This window comes from Lonchura striata, chromosome 13, assembly GCF_046129695.1.
Source record: "Lonchura striata isolate bLonStr1 chromosome 13, bLonStr1.mat, whole genome shotgun sequence".
In the NCBI taxonomy this organism is placed as follows: Eukaryota; Metazoa; Chordata; class Aves; order Passeriformes; family Estrildidae; genus Lonchura; species Lonchura striata.
This window is the reverse complement of record NC_134615.1, coordinates 11,274,429-11,291,721: the sequence shown is the minus strand read 5'-3', so window position 1 is coordinate 11,291,721 and position 17,293 is coordinate 11,274,429. Positions and strand designations below refer to the sequence as shown.

Sequence of the window (17,293 nt, the reverse complement as noted above, 5' to 3'; positions counted from 1 at the left end):
AAAAACTTTCTTTCTTTCTGTTGGCTCTTCTTTAAAGCCTCTGAACGGCAGGGCCTGTGCTGGAGAAATCAAACCAGCAGCTTGGCTACTACAGAGGAGAAGGTTTGTTTATTTTTTGTAAAAGTGCTACTGAAAAGAGACTACACAAAACAAAGCTGTTTGGAGGGCACATTTTAACACATGTCATAATTCCAAGGTACTGAGGTAAAGCAATGCTTTGGCTGGAAAAGGAACAGCAGCCCCAGTTTCTACTTAAATTCTGCTGTTTCTTTGAGTAACCTACACAGAATCATTCCACCTTTTATACCCTAAATCTTGTTAACTGAAGAGGTAATGCTCAGCAGTAGTGACCTACACATGGTGTGCAGGAAATGTCATTACAGCATATTTTGCTATCATATGTTATTACTGAGCAAAGAAAAACACTTCCAAAGGAAAGATCCAATGTATGGCTTGTCCCCCTGCCTGCATCTATGGACTACCCTGCTGCTCAGCACCACAAGACACAGCCTGGATCCTATTTGAGGAGGCTTAGGAAGATAGGATGGTATTAGAGGTCAAAGGCAAACAACAGTTATTAAAAGCAATTTCCAAGTCTCTGGTGATAACAATGATAATGATTTTTATTATGAGATAAGAGTGTTGTAAAACTCATAATTTTTTTAAGGCAGCATTTTTTTCCAGTTGAAAATGTTCTGGCTTTGTAAGAGTAGGAGGAAATCCAAGAACAATATCTTTACTGTTCTCAAAATGTAAAATACAAAACTATAAAGCTCTTTTTTTTTTTTCAAACACAAGACGGACTCTTCGTGAAGTCTGCTGTAACGGCCTGAGGAAGAAGTTGCACTTCCTTATTGTAATACAAGATGATCTGAGCGCACAGTGATTACAAACTATTTCACACCATGACATCCTGTCAGTTTTGCAGACCATCATCTTGAAACTTTGCAGATGCTACTTGAACAGGTTATCTCCCTCTTTATATAAGGTATTCAGCCTTTGAAAGAACCTGTTAACTCCTCAAATGGTGTTTTAGACCCTGCACTTCTCAATTTGAATATTGACCGGGTTTTACTAGGGTAGGAGAGAGAGCTCTTTGGCTCAAGCAGGTCCCGGCTTTCACCTGGAGAGCCTTGCTGGTTGCAGGAAGGTCTGTAACGTTTTGGCTGAGCGCAAGTCTTTGGAGATGTTCGAGATCTCGGCTGGTTGTGGCGGAGAGCGGAGGGCAGCGAGGGGCAGCGGCTCCCCGGTGCCACCACCGCACACCCACTGCTGCTCCCGCACACCTCAGCCCCCAGCCGGACTTCCGAGGACATAAAACACACCCCGATTCACACAATTCTATACAGAAAAATCCGTATTTCTATAAAGAAAAGTCCTAAATGACGCTTGCAATACAGAAGCTTTGCAGATGCTGAGCGCATTGTATTAATCTGGAACAAATCCAAGTAGGCTGGATCCTTTTTCAGAAAGATAAAACGTGGCTTCACCACAAACTGTAAGACTGAGGGAACAATAACTGGGTGAAGTATTTCACTCTATATTTTACAGACTTCATAATAAGTTAAAATCAGAACAAGTAATTTTGATAAATTCTGTAACAATAAACTAATCTTGATAAATTCTGTAACGTTAAACCCATGTCAAAGGTGTAACACAAGAATAAATCTAAGATTCCAACTTAGAGATTTTATTATAATTCCATGGGGAATACTGTCTTTTTCTAATTTTTAATCTAAGAGCAACTGGCAATTACACAAACAACCACCTTGACATGAAACAGTGATCATCATCTCTAGGCTTACACTTTAAACTAATTAGCTCTGCACCAGCACCTGCTTTTTCACTCAGCACAAGCTGTGAGGACATAAATGCCCACATACATTAGGGAATGAAGTCTCTCCCTTGTTTTCTCTTAGCGGCATTGACATTAGCTTCATTAAGAAAAATTTAAGAAGTTTAATGGCTGCTTTACAAGAACCCCCAATGACCCTAATTGCTGTCACTAATGGCTTCTGGAAGCAAAACTAACATGCCATAATAGCCATTAGAAATCTTCCGTATTGGTTTACTGTTTTCAGAGCAGTATTCCACACACACCTCAGTTCTGTTCCACACTTCTGGATATGGGAAACTGTCAAGGTGTGGTGACTTTGGCAAATACACCTCAAAACATTTTCTTTCCACCTACGGGGGACCACAAAAATCCTTTCAGATTTCCTTCAGGACTTAAGCATTTGAAAGATCAGGATAACTAAACAAAGAAAAAAAAATATTTACTTTTGACCTTGACACAAGCATTAAACCCTCCTGGAGTTTTTCTCTTGCTCTAAAAATAGTATTGGAAATTATTGTTAGTAGCCTTCAAAATCTATAATAGCTACAAAATTGCTTTATAGTAATTTTCCTTTTTAGACATAAAGATATCAAGTGAACAAGTTCACTTGGTTTTTTGGTTTTTTGGTTTTTTGGTTGTTTTTTTTTTTTGGTGGGGTGGGGGGAGAAGGGGGGAATGAGTTCCTTTTAGAAGTTTCCAGGTCACTCTTTTCTATTAAAACAACCCCAAAAGCAAACAAACAAACAAACAAGAATCACCACCCCTCAAACTCCTCCATTATGAATTTTGGCTGAAAACAGTAAGGTCACTAATGCAGGTACATTTACAGCTTATTTCCCACTATGAAGAAATTTTCATATTGCAGTGCCTAGATTCTTTTTTTCCTATAATAAATCTCATAATTTATGAGAATTATGAGAATCAAAACCAAAGTTTTTAGGTACATTTGTGTGGATTTTCCCCACTTTATATTTGCACAGCACTTATCATGGCAAGGTCTTGGGCCACAACCAAGTGTGTCAGGCTCTCAGTAATACAAATAAAATATAACACATCTGGCAGGAGAAAAACAGACTTCTCTGCTGAACCAAATTCAAACCTTACACTGCATATTTACTTTGCATGTCCAGAAAGGGTTTCAAAGTGTCTCTGCCCAGTTCTCAGCACTTGTGCTGACCATATCCTACTGCTTATGACAGAGGTCTCAGGCTTTACAGACTTGAACAGAGTCCTGGGTCCCTGGTGATGGCTTGTCCGTGTCCCAGGATATCCTTCACCTGCCGCTGGCAGCATCAACATCCCAGCAACAGTGATCCGATGCTGTACAACGTTTTAAAATGTTTTAAGCCCTTTATTAACACTTGTTATAAAAGTGCCATAACACATCCCATGGAGATTAGAAATAACTTACCTATTCAGCAGTAAAACAAGACACAAACCAAACTTCTGCGGATATTTCAAGCAGAGGTATTTAAGTACCTCCTTCAGCAGTTTAAAGCCCTATTGTGTTAAAAAAGTGCAATCCAAAAGGATCTGAAATACCCTCTACTAAAAAAACTCCAGCTTTTGGCTTTTGAGCACAAAATACAACCCCCTAACTTCTCCATTCATGTGCCAACACTCAGGCCTCGCAGCTTTACCAAACCTCCCTTTTCTGAGAGAAAAAAAAAAAAAAAAAAACTTGGAAAAAACGTTTATGGATCTCAACATTTGTTCGCTGTTCCCAAGTGTATCTAGTGGTGTCATACGAGGCAGTAAATAACCATTGTACGGGAAACCTATCGAGCCTTCCACTGCTCGTGTCGCGGTCCGCGCAGCGCGACCCCCGAGCCCTCACTCGCGGGGCGGTCTCACCTGCGGCCGGCGGGAGAGCAGCAGGCAGCGGCTCGGGCTGCGGCTGGGACCGGGCTCTGCTCTTCTTCTTCTTCTTCCTCCTCCTCCTCCTCCTCCTGCTGCCGCCGCCCGAGGTGTTTCTGGGGCCCGCGGAGCCTCCCCGGCGCGGCGGGGGCGGGACCGCGGCGGCATCGCCCCTCCTGCCTCTGCCTCTGCCTCTGCCTCTGCCTCTGCCTCTGCCTCTGCCTCTGCCTCTGCCTCTGCCTCTGCTCCCGCGCCGGGAGCGCCGCCGGCACCGCCGGGGCATGGCCCGAGGGGCTCCCCGTCATGGTCAGGGTCTCCCCGCCATCGTGAGGGGCTCCCCCTCATGGCCAGGGTCTTCCCCTCATGGCCAGGGTCTTCCCCTCATGGTCAGGGTCTCCCCGCCATCGTGAGGGGCTCCCCCTCATGGTCAGGGTCTCCCCGCCATCGTGAGGGGCTCTCCCCTCATGGCCAGGGTCTCCCCATCATGGTCAGGGTCTCCCGCTCATGGTCAGGGTCTCCCCGCCATCGTGAGGATCTCCCACTCATGGTCAGGGTCTCCCGCTCATGGTCAGGGGCTCCCCGCCATCGTGAGGGGCTCTCCCCTCATGGCCAGGGTCTCCCCCTCATGGTCAGGGGCTCCCCGCCATCGTGAGGGGCTCTCCCCTCATGGCCAGGGTCTCCCCATCATGGTCAGGGTCTCCCCCTCATGGTCAGGGTCTCCCCACTATCGTGAGGATCTCCCCCTCATGGTCAGGGGCTCCCCGCCATCGTGAGGGGCTCTCCCCTCAGCTCTGCCCGCTCCAGGTCTGCAGCCCCCGTCCCGCACGGCTCGGGGGCTCCGTGTGTCCCCCCATAAGCGTTCACGCTGTACAGATGCGAAAACAGAATTCTGCCCGGGACTCTGAAAAATACAGAAGTTTACAGCCAGTGTGTTTTACATCTGACCGCTGCTGTGGCGGCTCTGGCAGAGCTCCCCGCCTCGCCACAGGCTGCACATGGGGGACCTGTCCGTGCTGTCCCACAGCACCGGGCTCCCATCGCTCCGTTGGGTCCCAGAATGTTCCCTGGGAGTCTCACCGGGCTGGCAGTGGTTCCTCAGGGCACCAAGCCTCGGCCACTAATTCAGAGGGAGCCTGGCTCTACCACACGTCAAGTCCAAGGCAGAGCTCACTGGAGGCAGCAGAAGGAAACACTGATTCCCATGGATTTTTGGATTAAGCTTATCTGGTGAGCTGTTAGTCACTGGCAACCGCATACAGCCCATGGCAGGCAGGTGTGTGCCTGGTTACCTGCAGCTACAGCCATGTGTTAGTCATCCATGGACGTACCATGGCTGCAATAATACCTTAGTAACTAAACACAGTTTGTATTTGTGCCCTGCCAGCCAGCTGGCGCTTTCCCCTCTCGTAGGCCCGAGCGATGTGCTTCAGTTGACTCGTGGAGGGAGCAGCAGCGCAGGGCACACATCGTAAGCACGACAGCTTTCTGTGACTCTCTAACTCATGTTCCACTATTGCTCAGTAAATAGGAAAGGCTGTGTTGTCTGAGACTGCCCAGCTATTAGAATGATTTCAGGCTGAATTTCAGGAAGGAATTTATTTAAATCCAGTTTCAGCTGTGTGAGACAACAGATAAGGAATACAGCTGGAGAAGTGGTTAGGTACCCGAGGCACAGGACTGTGCAGCAAGAGAGCTGTACTCTGCTCCTCTGAGCCCTGCCCTGCAACACTTCTATGTGCAAGGTACTGAATCATACCTTGGTCTTCCCATTCCCATTTTGGACCTAGTGTCCAAAAGCACTCGGAAGTTAGAGGAGGATTTAGACAGAAGCAGTGCACAGGCTGTTCAGACCACTTCTTACTGGAAAGGAGAAGGATCTTCCAGTAAAATGATTGTTAAAAATAATTGTCTTCACTGGAAGTTGGATTAGATAATAAGATTTTAAAAACTGCAGGAAATGGAAAATACATTTTCCATTGTGATCTTCTGCTGAGATCACAAATGGAGTCATTTCAGAGCAGATGGACTCAATTTATCATTTCATCAGAATCTTGTGGACCTTCTGAGTACACAGATTGCTTAACATCATTTCTGTATACCTACAAAAAGTATTTGCTATCCCAGAGTAAGGTCTAAAAATTCCTGCATGATTCAACACAACTGACATTGTAGGGGTTTTTTAATGGCAGCAGTTCCAAGTGCTTTATGTTCACTGTTGTGCAGATTACTCTTAAACTAGCAGCAATTACTGTAACATAATTCTAGCAAAAAAAAAAAAAAAAAGTATGTAAAAGGAAAAAAAAAGCAAATTATGGAAATTAATATCCAGCTCACTGCCTCCTGCAGGTGTTACATACAGATTTCCCCCTTCTCTTTTGAGCTGCTGAGGTTTCTCTCAGCGCCGGCAGCCGAACAGCCAGGGCTGACTTCACAAGCAGATGCTACCACCCCTTGCTGGAGAGCAGCTGGCACTGCTGGGAGCCTGCTAACGCCACCACCCAAGCACAAGGTTCTGTCTTGGGTGAGCAGAGTGACAGCACCTCACCTGTGCTTTTAGTGCCTTATCTTTTTGCCCTTGTAAATTAATCCTAAATAAATTTCCTATGCATATGTGGTAGCTGTAAATGTCAGACTGTGGATATTTAGCCCTTCATTGGAGGTCCTTCTGAAATGTCCAGATTTGAATACAGCAGTCCCTTAGGGTTGTATTTGCTTTTGTGAAAGTTTTCCTCACAGACAAGCAACCATTATTATTTTCAAGCTCTTGCTTAGAAAAATATCCAACAACTCTACAATCATATGTACATATTGAGTATATAAAGTCAGAGTATTAAACACACAAATTTAATCTTCCTCAAGATTGAACTGGATAACAATATCATAAATAGTTTTAGGGTTTGTTAAAATGCAACATATTTGCTGATAAAATTCTAACAAAACTAAATTTTTATATTTCTGTGTAAGTTATTTGTAGATAGGATGTTTAAAACAAAGGTAGCTACATTACAGGAGCCTGTTTTGTACAGTTCAGAAGTGTGCTTCAATGTAAATTGCTACAGTACCCGGGGCCATGAGTCATTATGAAACAGAGAAAGATCACTATTTTAAAAAGAAGCAGAGAGAAAAAGCATAATAAACTTCAAGTATAATTCTCATGTGAGGGGTTTACATTTTTCTTTTAGTAAGTCACCGTGGGTTGAACCTGCCTTCAGTTTGTGTGTGCTTGTACTATTCATAGTAGTAAAGAAGATGACAGCATTTTTTTTCTAAATAATTTTATTTGAAAATGTTTCAACACTCAGATTTTCAGTGGTTCCCATAAATGAGTCAGTTAGGACTCATATAGTGGTTGCTGACCAAATAAATATCTGACAAAAGCAAATCAGAAATATATTTATAACCTCAGAAAATATTCTTTTAAACCTTTAGGAAAAACTTGAAAATTAATATAGAGCACTCTTTTGTGGGTTAGACAATATATAAAGTATCACAATATGTGGAGTTGTACTTGTAAAAGCAGGTAGACTTTTAATATATTCCTTTGAGGTCCTGCAACACTACAGCATGGGTAGGGTAGCATGCTTTACCATGCTGCCTTTTTGTAGTTCCTCAAATACCCAGAAACAGTGACCAAGACAACAGTAATTTCTGCTTTTTGTCACTAGTTTCATGATTCTGATTCAGAAAGACAGAAATGAACTGTTTTTAATGAACTCTACAGTAGGAAGTATTTATTAGAATATTGTTTGTTTGTTTGTTTGTTTTGGATGAGATTTAGCATGTATTTACCAGCGTGCATCCGCAGACACTCCACTCTCTTTGGCCACTGATCAATTTAGAGAATGAGGCAAACAACTTGATTTGCTATTTCCTGTAAAGATATCTAATAATAGAACAATCCCAACCTGCTTGACACGACATGCTTAGGAAGGATGTAGTAAGACATTATTTTGAGCTGCTACATTGCTATCACCCTTACTTTCAGGGCAATATTATAATTACTTGCTGAAAACCCTCAGGTTTATGCTGCTAAATGCATGAGCATGGTTTGCATTTTTGGCTTTTGGATCAATTGACCAACTTTGGGAGTTTATTTGTTGCTTTCTCTAAACAGAGCAATAGATGTCATACATGTTTCTTTGGGGACACAAAAAGCTATTCAGGTCTCTTGTTATTTGTTTTAAAGTTGTCAAAGACTCTTGGCTGACTTGGAAAGACAATCATGCTTTCTAGCACTTCAGCCTTCATTAAAGTCAGTGGGACAAAAAAAATTTCTCCAAAGAAAACTACAAGCTCATGGCACTGGGAAATGATAACTAGGGAAGATACCAAGGGTGTACAAAAAAGTGTGTGACTGAGGAGCTTATGCAGAATTTCCTAGAGAACTGAAGGACTTAGGAATAGAACTTCCACCACTTGCAGCTCCAGAACCTGGGCTAGGAAGTTCTGTTTGAATTCTTGGATTAATAACCAAAAAACCACCTGCACCTCCTCTCCTGTTCATGCTTAAGATTCTGTCTCCAAAACAAGAAAATGGATTATTCCTTGAAAAATCAGTGCCTGGTTAATTGCTTAAACCTTTTTACCTGACTGCAGGTGTGATTTGTACTGAACCAAGGGCTATAGATCAGCTTGGGCTTTAAATTGGTATACTCAAGCTGACCTGTAATAAAATGGAACATTTTCTTCTAGAAATTTAATTACTCTCAACAATGACAGAGGACCTGATCTGTGGCTTCTTAGAAAACAGTTAGATGGTCTTTATTGTGGAGTTACTATATTTATTAGTTGGTAAGTCACACAATAAAGGAAAATAAATGAAAAGAAGGCCATTTCCCTATTAGGGGCCCTAACACTGAAGGTGGAGCTTGTCACAAAATGGAAGATATTATTGATTGAAAGAACACAGAAAAGAACAGATCATTTTACCTTCACAGTAGATGGTAAAACTGTTTACCTAACTGTTTTCAATTTGCACTTTCAGTGTCTCTGCATTAGTAACCTGCATTAGTATAACTTCTATACTGGAAAGAAAAGACAAATACTTTGGAAAAATCAGTAAGGAACAAATGGACCATAGATATTATCAAGAGAAAATGCTCTTATGTAAATTGGAAAACAAATGTAGAACACAAAGTTCTAAAAGAATCCACTAGGAAACATGGATTTACAAAAAGAAAAAAACAACACCAACAAACCAAAACCCACCCAACTCTGTTACAAATCAATTTTAAAAGTGTGTGGACAAATTTTATCTGATTAAAGAAATATAGCCCTATTATAGTGAAACCAATGAAGTAAAAATTATTTCTATTACCTGAGGATATAACCTTTCACATTATCTCACTGAACTTTCAGAAGTAGCTTACTTCTTCAAGATTAGTTTATTTAGATCACAATGAGGATTTTAAAAGAGAGAATACAAAGCAAAAACATAACCCTCCCTTTATTGTCCTCTATGCTGAGAAACAGAGCATGTTTTACCAAATAGCTGGTATTTTCTAACAAACCAATATAATAACTGCCCAAAATCTGAGAGAGACTAAAGTGGAAAACTCTTTATTTTCTTACAATCTTGAAATCCCAGAATCCTGCTTCCTATCACTGAAATCAGTGGAAGAACTCCCTCCAAATTCAACAAAACCAGGCTGTGGTAATTCTTAGAGTAAGGCAGAAGAGTAACCTCAAATTTTCAACAGCAAAGGTTTCTCTCCTTTGCAATAAAATCTTAGAATTTATCTTCACTACATTTGTTTTCAATATAACACATTATTAACTGGAATCAGCTGGGCAGTGATTAACATCATTAGGTAAATATTGCCTGGTGCTTTAGCATGTCCACAGGATAGTTGGTGGTACTGGCATTACAAAAAAATTTTTCAATATATATAGAATACTGAAGTGGAGAAAAAACCTGGCTAGCTTCTAACAGGACTGTATCCAAAATGGATACTCTCTGTTATTAAAAAAAGATCCATGCAGCTCATAAAATTTAATCTCAAGTGAGGCCAGCAGCCAGTTTGGGATACAGGACAGCTGTGATGTGCTGTGCTCTGCAGGCCAGATGAGGCACAACAGTAAGAAAAGCCTGTAAAAACCAAGACACTGATGAAGATGCTAAAAAAGATGCTAAATAAATAACTTTCCAATAATGACATCTGAGAAATAAACATCACTCCTAATTTATGTCCGTTTAGTGTTTCACCAGCTCATCACAATTGTCTATTACAGTTTTCCCTCACTAAATAGCACCAGAATATTAAGACTTTCGCAAATGTACAAAGAGAGCAATTATAGTTCACAACTACTGGGTTGCTGTGGACAGGTTTTTGTGTCTAAGTGTGATAATTAGCAAAATAGTTACATAATACAGAAACTACAGAACTGCATTATTTCATGACTTGTTATTGTTTTTTATAGCTTTTACTTTAAAAATGCTCCTCTAAAATTGTAACATAAAATATCACTTTATTCAATAGAAATGCATTTGAAGATTTAGGTGTTGTTTTGGTTTGTTTTTTAAATATCAGACTGTCCATGCTAGGTACAATTACCAGACCAGTGCTCTCTGTAACTGCAAAGGATGGATTTATGCTTTTTCACATTAATGCCTCAGCTTCCAGATTCCCAGCGTCTGTATTTGCCTGTGCTCTCCAAGAAGTTTGTTCTGCTTCTGACAGACCATCGAGTGACTTTGTTCTGAAGAGCTCAGAAGTGCAGATTTGTTACAAAGCACTTGGTGCAGCAGAGCAGGTCCAGGGCAGTGTGGTCTCTGCACAAGAGAAGGCCAGGGCAGCCTCCTCCTTGGAGCCAGTATCGCTCTCACCCCCTTGGCTTTCCACCCTACTAACATGGTGCCAGTATTTTTTTGCAACAAATTTCAGTTTTCTCAGTTCTGCCCTTACATTAGTGGGATTCTGTGAGTAGCTACCACTACCCGAAGATGCTACTGTCTGCATCCAGAAAACATTATAAAGCCAAAGCCTTCAAGATACCTTCTGTAGCTGAAGTTGGTGGCTTAAACATTGCACAGAAGTGATTCAAGTAGGTGGCACACACTGCAGGGCAGACATGAAATTGTCAGCAATCATGCTTTATGACATTATCTTGATGGATAGAAGTTGATATCATAACTGGGTTAGTAAGACATTTTGGGATGAGAAGAATCTTACAGAAATAAATACAGTATTTTGTAAGTTATTCCTCCCATGCACCATGAAAATTTTTGAAAAGAAAAAGCAAACATGCATTGAAGGAAGACAGTATCAAAGATTTCTACCTGCTGTTGGGTTAGCCATTGATTTTTCTGACTGAGAATGTCATTTCATAGTTACTGATTACCAGGCAACCACAAAGGAGCTTGATTCAAGATCCACTTTAGTGAAGAGGGACAAAACCCCAACCCAGCCTTAATCAGTCTCCTATTTATTTTAAGAATGAACAACAGTCCTGTTTGGAAATAGGTCACAGGAGGAGGGAAATGCAAACAGCAACCATTAATGCACATTTCACCTAAACCATATCATGTTATTTTTTAAGAAAAATATTTCTTCACACTCCTGGTGCAATAATATGTTGTGTACAGATCAGAAAGATGTATTTGTTTGGGGATTTTTTTTTTTTTTTTTTTTTTTTAAGATGGGAGATTAAAGTTCAGAACACATATTTTTGTGTTACATTGCCAGGCAGCTAAAACAAGCAATTTGAACCAGGATTATTTTCAAATTTTGCTGTCACCAAATCTAGCACAACAGATGAACTTTAGACCTGGGAAAATGCAGCTGAGAGTGCAGATTAGTTTCACTAACAGCTATTCAGAAGCATTTGATTGCTTAATGATCTTTAAGCTCAAGAGTCAAACATTGCTTCATACAGAAGCAAAGGTCTCTTTATATACCCGCACAAGAGCATTTTATTTATTTTAAACAAGCAAAGCACTCACCAAAGCTGCACTCATGTTCCTCAGATTTCTCTACCACCACACAAATGCATTCTTTACAAGCCAGCTCTTGCATACAGTCAAGTGTTTTTCTCTGGCAGTTTTGCACTATGGGAAAGCAGGACTTTATTATACAGAAAGACTACAAAAATCAGCCTCACATCCCAACATTAGATTGTCAAATTCACACAGAAACTAGCTTCAAATAGGGATATGTGAGGGCTAGGGGGACATATTCCTACTTCAGCCTGCTCAATCAAAGGGGTTTTGGTCTATTTTCCTTTAAAGAGCTGCTGTAGCAGCAGGAAATGCCCTTCTTAAAGCACTAACAATCTGTATCCCCTTTGTGCTTCACCATAACCTGTTGGACAGCATTTGATACATATCACATTTAGCACCAAAAAACAAGGGGTGGGCTCAGAGTTGAAAAAGGATTAGGAAACGCAATGCATCAAGTTTCAAATGCCAAGAGCTATTTAGATCTGCTACAGAGCAGACACCTTCAAGAGAGTCACTGCTGAGATCATTTGTATCCCCCAGGCAATGGCTGAGCAAAGAATCCCCAGAGCACCTCACTTCCATACATCTTGGAAGCAGAAAGATGGCATTCCTCCAAATGGCTTTTATGCAGAGGATACCCAAGATTTTTCATCTTCCTCTACTATAGGTGTACTTAAATGATTTTCAGGATTCCATCAGCTTTCAACAATTAACTTACATCAAAATAAAATTCTCATTCTTTTTCTTGCCCAGTTTCATCCATATCCTGCACTGCTACAAGAAGGAACAAATGGGAACTGGCCACCTCTGAGCTGGCTATTGCCAAGAGAACGCCCCATTGAACAGCATGGCCAAGATGCCCAACAGAGGCACCACACTTCTCTCTTACAAGTTTTTGCTGTCCACAGATTACTAAAATGATCATGGTGGGCCAACCACAAAGTACACAAAGAATTAAAACTTTTCAGAAATAACTGATCTAAATTTTAGAGTTAACCAAAATGCACATTAATTTGATCTAGCATTACCATGGCCAAGTAACAGCCACCTTCTGCCTCTTTCCTTTCTATTTTCTTTTCAAGCAGGTTATATGAGAGAAGCTTTGGGCTTGTAAAGACTCAATAAAGCCATTTCAATTTTAATTCCTGTGTTATTCAGGACATTAAGTAACTTGCAAAGGATTCTTGGTGTTGGATATTTCTTTCCCTGGGGTCATCTCAAACATCCTAACAATCAACTTTGAAGGTTAGTTCACTAGGCTTCAGAGCAAATTACTGTGGGGAAGAGCCTAAGAGTACTTTGGTACAGGAAAATCTGCAACCATGAAGAAATTAAGCATTAAGAAATTAGGTAGAATATAAAGCTCTCAAAATCTGCACTTTCAAGACCAAAAGTTTTAAGACATACTAAACTTGACTCTTAGAAAATTATTTTGCATTGTTAAGCAAAAGAATCAAGTTCTAGGAATCAGCAGAATAATTACATTTTCCCCTTTAACAGTAGCTGGAAGAATTAATTTCTTTTTTGTTACAATCTCTAAATAAGTACATATACTCCCTCCTTGAGTAATTATACACTTCATCTCCTATGGCTTTTACTCTTTAGGAAATGAAGTTAAGTCAAACACTCTGTGTTAAGATCTATCATGAGTTTTATCATTCATCAAGATGTCAAATGGCTGGTTGCACTCATTTACAATACATTTTCCAGGTAAGACTATTTTCTAACCAGCTGCTCACATTATATTTAGGACATATTCATGATGATTCCAGACATGAAATGGAAAAGGCCCATTTTGAAAGTACATTTTTAAAAGTTATCACCAGCCACTGGGCTACAATTATTTTCTAAAGATTTAATTCTAGGAAAACAAGTTTGGTTTTAGTATTTAAAAATCTGAGCTGTAAATTCTGACAAAACAGAAGTCAAGTTATGGCCCATAAATAGGAAGATTTACCTACATTTCTGCTTCTTTTCTGCCACAAGGGAGAAGACTGTCAATTAACAAATACACAGATTTTTAACTACAAACACCATTTGATCCATTTTCTTTTCAATCAAGTCTCAGCAAATCAATTTAATACCAAACAGGAAAATATACAAACATTTCAGTGTATTTATTATTTCCAATGGTCTGCAGTAGACTACCAGAAGGAAAACTACCCGAACCTGCAAGTATGTGCACATCTCCCAGGGAAGGACAAGAAGAACACATTTCAGTGACATCAGCTGTGCTTCAGGAATTGCGGAACAGATTTTAGCTGGAAGTAAATCCCATTAACTCTTGCATAGTTCTACACAACCCCCTCAGCAGGGCAGCTTTGAGCAGCTGCTGCCCTGCAGCTGCAACACAACCCCACAGCCATTTCAGAAGACAAAGAAAATGGATAATTCTGTAAGTTTCCTATGTATTTGAGGATGAAAATTAGATAAAAATCATACATTAAGAAATCTTTACACATGTATTATCTTCCATTTATTCTCAGGCTTACATACTCTGCTCCAGGAAAACCAGGAAAGGAAAACCAGCAAACCAGAGCCACCTGAACAAAATCAGCTTCCAAACTCCAGGCAGAGGAGCGCAGGACTCAGCTGGGGAAGGACCCTGATCCTACAAAAAATGTTACTCGAGTAATTCTTTCCACAGTGCTGTGAAGGGGAAGACAGGGTGTCAAGAATGGTGATAAACTGCAGTAGTTAGATTAAACATTTATTTTTTTCATATATTCACAAAATCTTCACAAAAGTATTGAAACTCAAAAAGGAATTAGACTTGAGTCAAATACAGAGATGAAATGTACAAGACAAATGAGCAGGCAAACTAAAAGGTCTTGAAAGTATTTTACTTCAGATTGAAAAACGAACAGTTCAACTGTTCCGTTTAAATAAAGTTTTGCAAGATATACAGTATTTTATGAATACAATGCTGGTCATTTGAGGCAATGTAAAATACCTCAATTTTTCCTTCATGCTTTTTTTTTTTTTCTTTTTTTTTCTTTTTTTTTTTTTTTTTTTTTCTCTTAGAAAGATACTGTTTACCAAAAAGAAACTTGAGCAGTCCAGGAAAAGCTTTTTTCCATTAAATTTATGAAAACCATAAATTGAGGCAAACCTAAGATTCCCAATGGAATCAAGATTATCTTCCCGCTACCACCACCTTAAAATTATCACATGCTTATTGGAACACTAATATCTGCACCCTAGGAGTACATTTGCTTTCAACAATGAGGGTGATTCTTTTAAACACTTCAGTGTGGTAAATGCGATACAGATCTTTGCAAGTATTAAGTTTTGGAACAGTTTTGCTAATAGCAGCTAACAATACTGGATTAATATAATTTATAAATAATTGTTCCCTAAGCGGTGAACATAAGTCTACACATTCACAATAATCTAAAACAAAATAAATAGTGACTATGCATAATGTGGTACAACTTTCACTAGTTTCTATGAAGAAAAGCTGAACATCTTGATAAAATTATCTGCTCAAATTAAAATATGACTCTAAAAATTAAAAAAAATTGTCAAATTAACATCACTTAAGCTTAGTGTTGGAGTAAATGTTATGACTTGCTGTATTTTTGGAATATATATATATTTTCCTTTTTGAAGTAAAACACTTTTGACACATTGAAAATGTTTATTAATTTAAGTGATGACATTGGTTTCGGTCTCATTTTACTTTAAAAATCATTGCACTCATTAGTGCCCATGAAGGTCAGGTTGGTCTGTAGTATTCTGTAAATGTATATAAAATGAGTTTCTCAAAGCTAGCAGTACTTTTTATAAAAGCATCATCTCAGAACTGCTGCATTTAATACAGCCAGGCACACCAAGTACAGACTCTCCTCTTTACAGAAATATGTGAAAGTAAATGCCACTAAACTCTCTACCACTGAAGTGTCCCAATCCTGTTCCAAACTATGCTTGAGAGTGCAATTTTCCATTCCATTCGCATTCATGGCATCAAAGGTACTGCAACCTAGATTTGTGATGTGACTGAACCACATATATGTGGAGTTTCAATGAAATGAGAACAAGGTCAATGAAGAAATATCATAAGATATGAAAGGTTTGGGTCTTTAAGGCAATATAAAGTATACTTCATTATTTGAAATTGTTTTGTTTTTAATAATTAAGTGTATATATAAAAATGCCTAAGAGGGGGGTGAGAAAAAAATACTTTAATTGTAAAACTTACTTAAAGCTTCAACAGTTATCATCTCCTACAGGAGTTAGCAAAAATATAAAAGACAAAAAAACCCAGACCTGGAAGGGGGAGGAAAGGCACAAACAAGGAGGCATGGGATTAAAGCAGCTCAGGAATGCAAACGTCTGTAACAAACTGAGTTTTGTTTTGTTTTTTTTTTAAACAAAAAAAAAAAAGAAAACAATCACCACCATCAATCAAAAAAGAAAACAAAACAAAAAAAACCAAAACAAACCCCAAATGGCCTTTTGTTGTTTCTTTAAAAAAAAGAAGGAAGTGTCGAGGAGAGACCACTAAGGGGAGGAAGAGAAGGATGCAACTATAAAACCCCATTGCCTGAAATGATGGCACTCTAGAAAACAAGGTGAAGGTCTCAGAGATGACAAGCTCAGTGTCTACACAAAGTACATGTACACTTTACACAAATGAAAATCTTCATTTGCCACCATAAACCTTTCTTTCAGAGGAACAGCTTTTGCAGATCAGAAGTTCTATGAGATCTTCCAAATGCCAAGAAAAGAAATTCTGAGCAATATAACTAGTAATGTCTCTTTATATGGATGTTAAGATGACAATTCAGATTATTTTCCAAACTAATCCTGAGAAAAATTTATGTTTACAATTTAAACAGTAATGTTATGTAAAAAGTATTAACAAATCCACTATTACAAATGTCAGTTTTCCTATATGGTCATCTATATATACACAATAAAATGGTAAGTATATGCAAAAATAATTAAAAAATCATGCACAAATTACTTTCACCTTTAAAGGCTGGGTTTCCCTCAAAATACAATTTTTTGCCTTTTTTTCCTATTTTTTGTGTTTTGTTTGTTACCACCCCCTAGACACACTGAGTACTATCTCTACAGGTCAGCATGAGCTGATGGGAAATACATTTATTTTACATTCAAGCTTTTATATCCTAAATGACCCTGTTGTAGCATATGACTTATCAAATGAGCAGCCTTTTTCCTCATTTTAAAAAATTAATTTTTTCTTTTTTTTCCAGTTTTTTTTCTTTTTTTTTTTTTCTTTTTTTCTTTTTTTATTTTTTTTTTGCAGTGATCAATCTTCATGTTCCGTTCCGTGGCGAGCTGGGAAAAAAAAATGCAGTTGCTAATCTATGTCTGAACAGTCTGAAGCTCCAGAAGAGATCCAAGGAGTCACTATCAAACTATCCTGTAGCATGAGATCATTGCACACAGAAGAACAGTCAAAGTAGGCAACTATCTACAAAGGTCTGACAGGGCTGCATCCCTCTTGTGTTTCCTCTTTTTGCCGTGGAAAAACTGATGGTGTGATTTGCTGCCTTGGTGCTGTTTGTTTGTGACTGAGGTACCATGGCTTGAGTTTGTTGGACCTTGGAAGCCTTTGTTAGAAGAGCGAAATAACCGTGCAGATCCATGCTGTGGGGGAAAGAGAAGATGGTCAATCCCTGCCCGAGGGA

At 39.4% G+C, this 17,293-nt stretch overlaps 2 protein-coding genes across 2 annotated transcripts in view; both read right to left on the bottom strand.

The window, feature by feature from the left end:
* The window catches only part of ADCY7 (adenylate cyclase 7), a 59,804-nt gene extending 55,969 nt beyond the window's left edge, over positions 1-3,835 (bottom strand). The window contains exon 1 of the mRNA XM_021536135.2: positions 3,692-3,835. The gene's annotated coding sequence lies outside the window, so the exon portion shown is untranslated. The remainder of the gene's footprint in view (positions 1-3,691) is intronic.
* A 10,251-nt stretch (positions 3,836-14,086) lies between these two features.
* TENT4B (terminal nucleotidyltransferase 4B) overlaps positions 14,087-17,293 on the bottom strand; it is a 41,169-nt gene continuing 37,962 nt past the window's right edge. Inside the window, exon 12 of the mRNA XM_021536134.3 lies at positions 14,087-17,252. Within this exon, the coding sequence (XP_021391809.3) occupies positions 17,073-17,252 (180 nt within the window). The 3' untranslated portion in view covers positions 14,087-17,072. The remainder of the gene's footprint in view (positions 17,253-17,293) is intronic.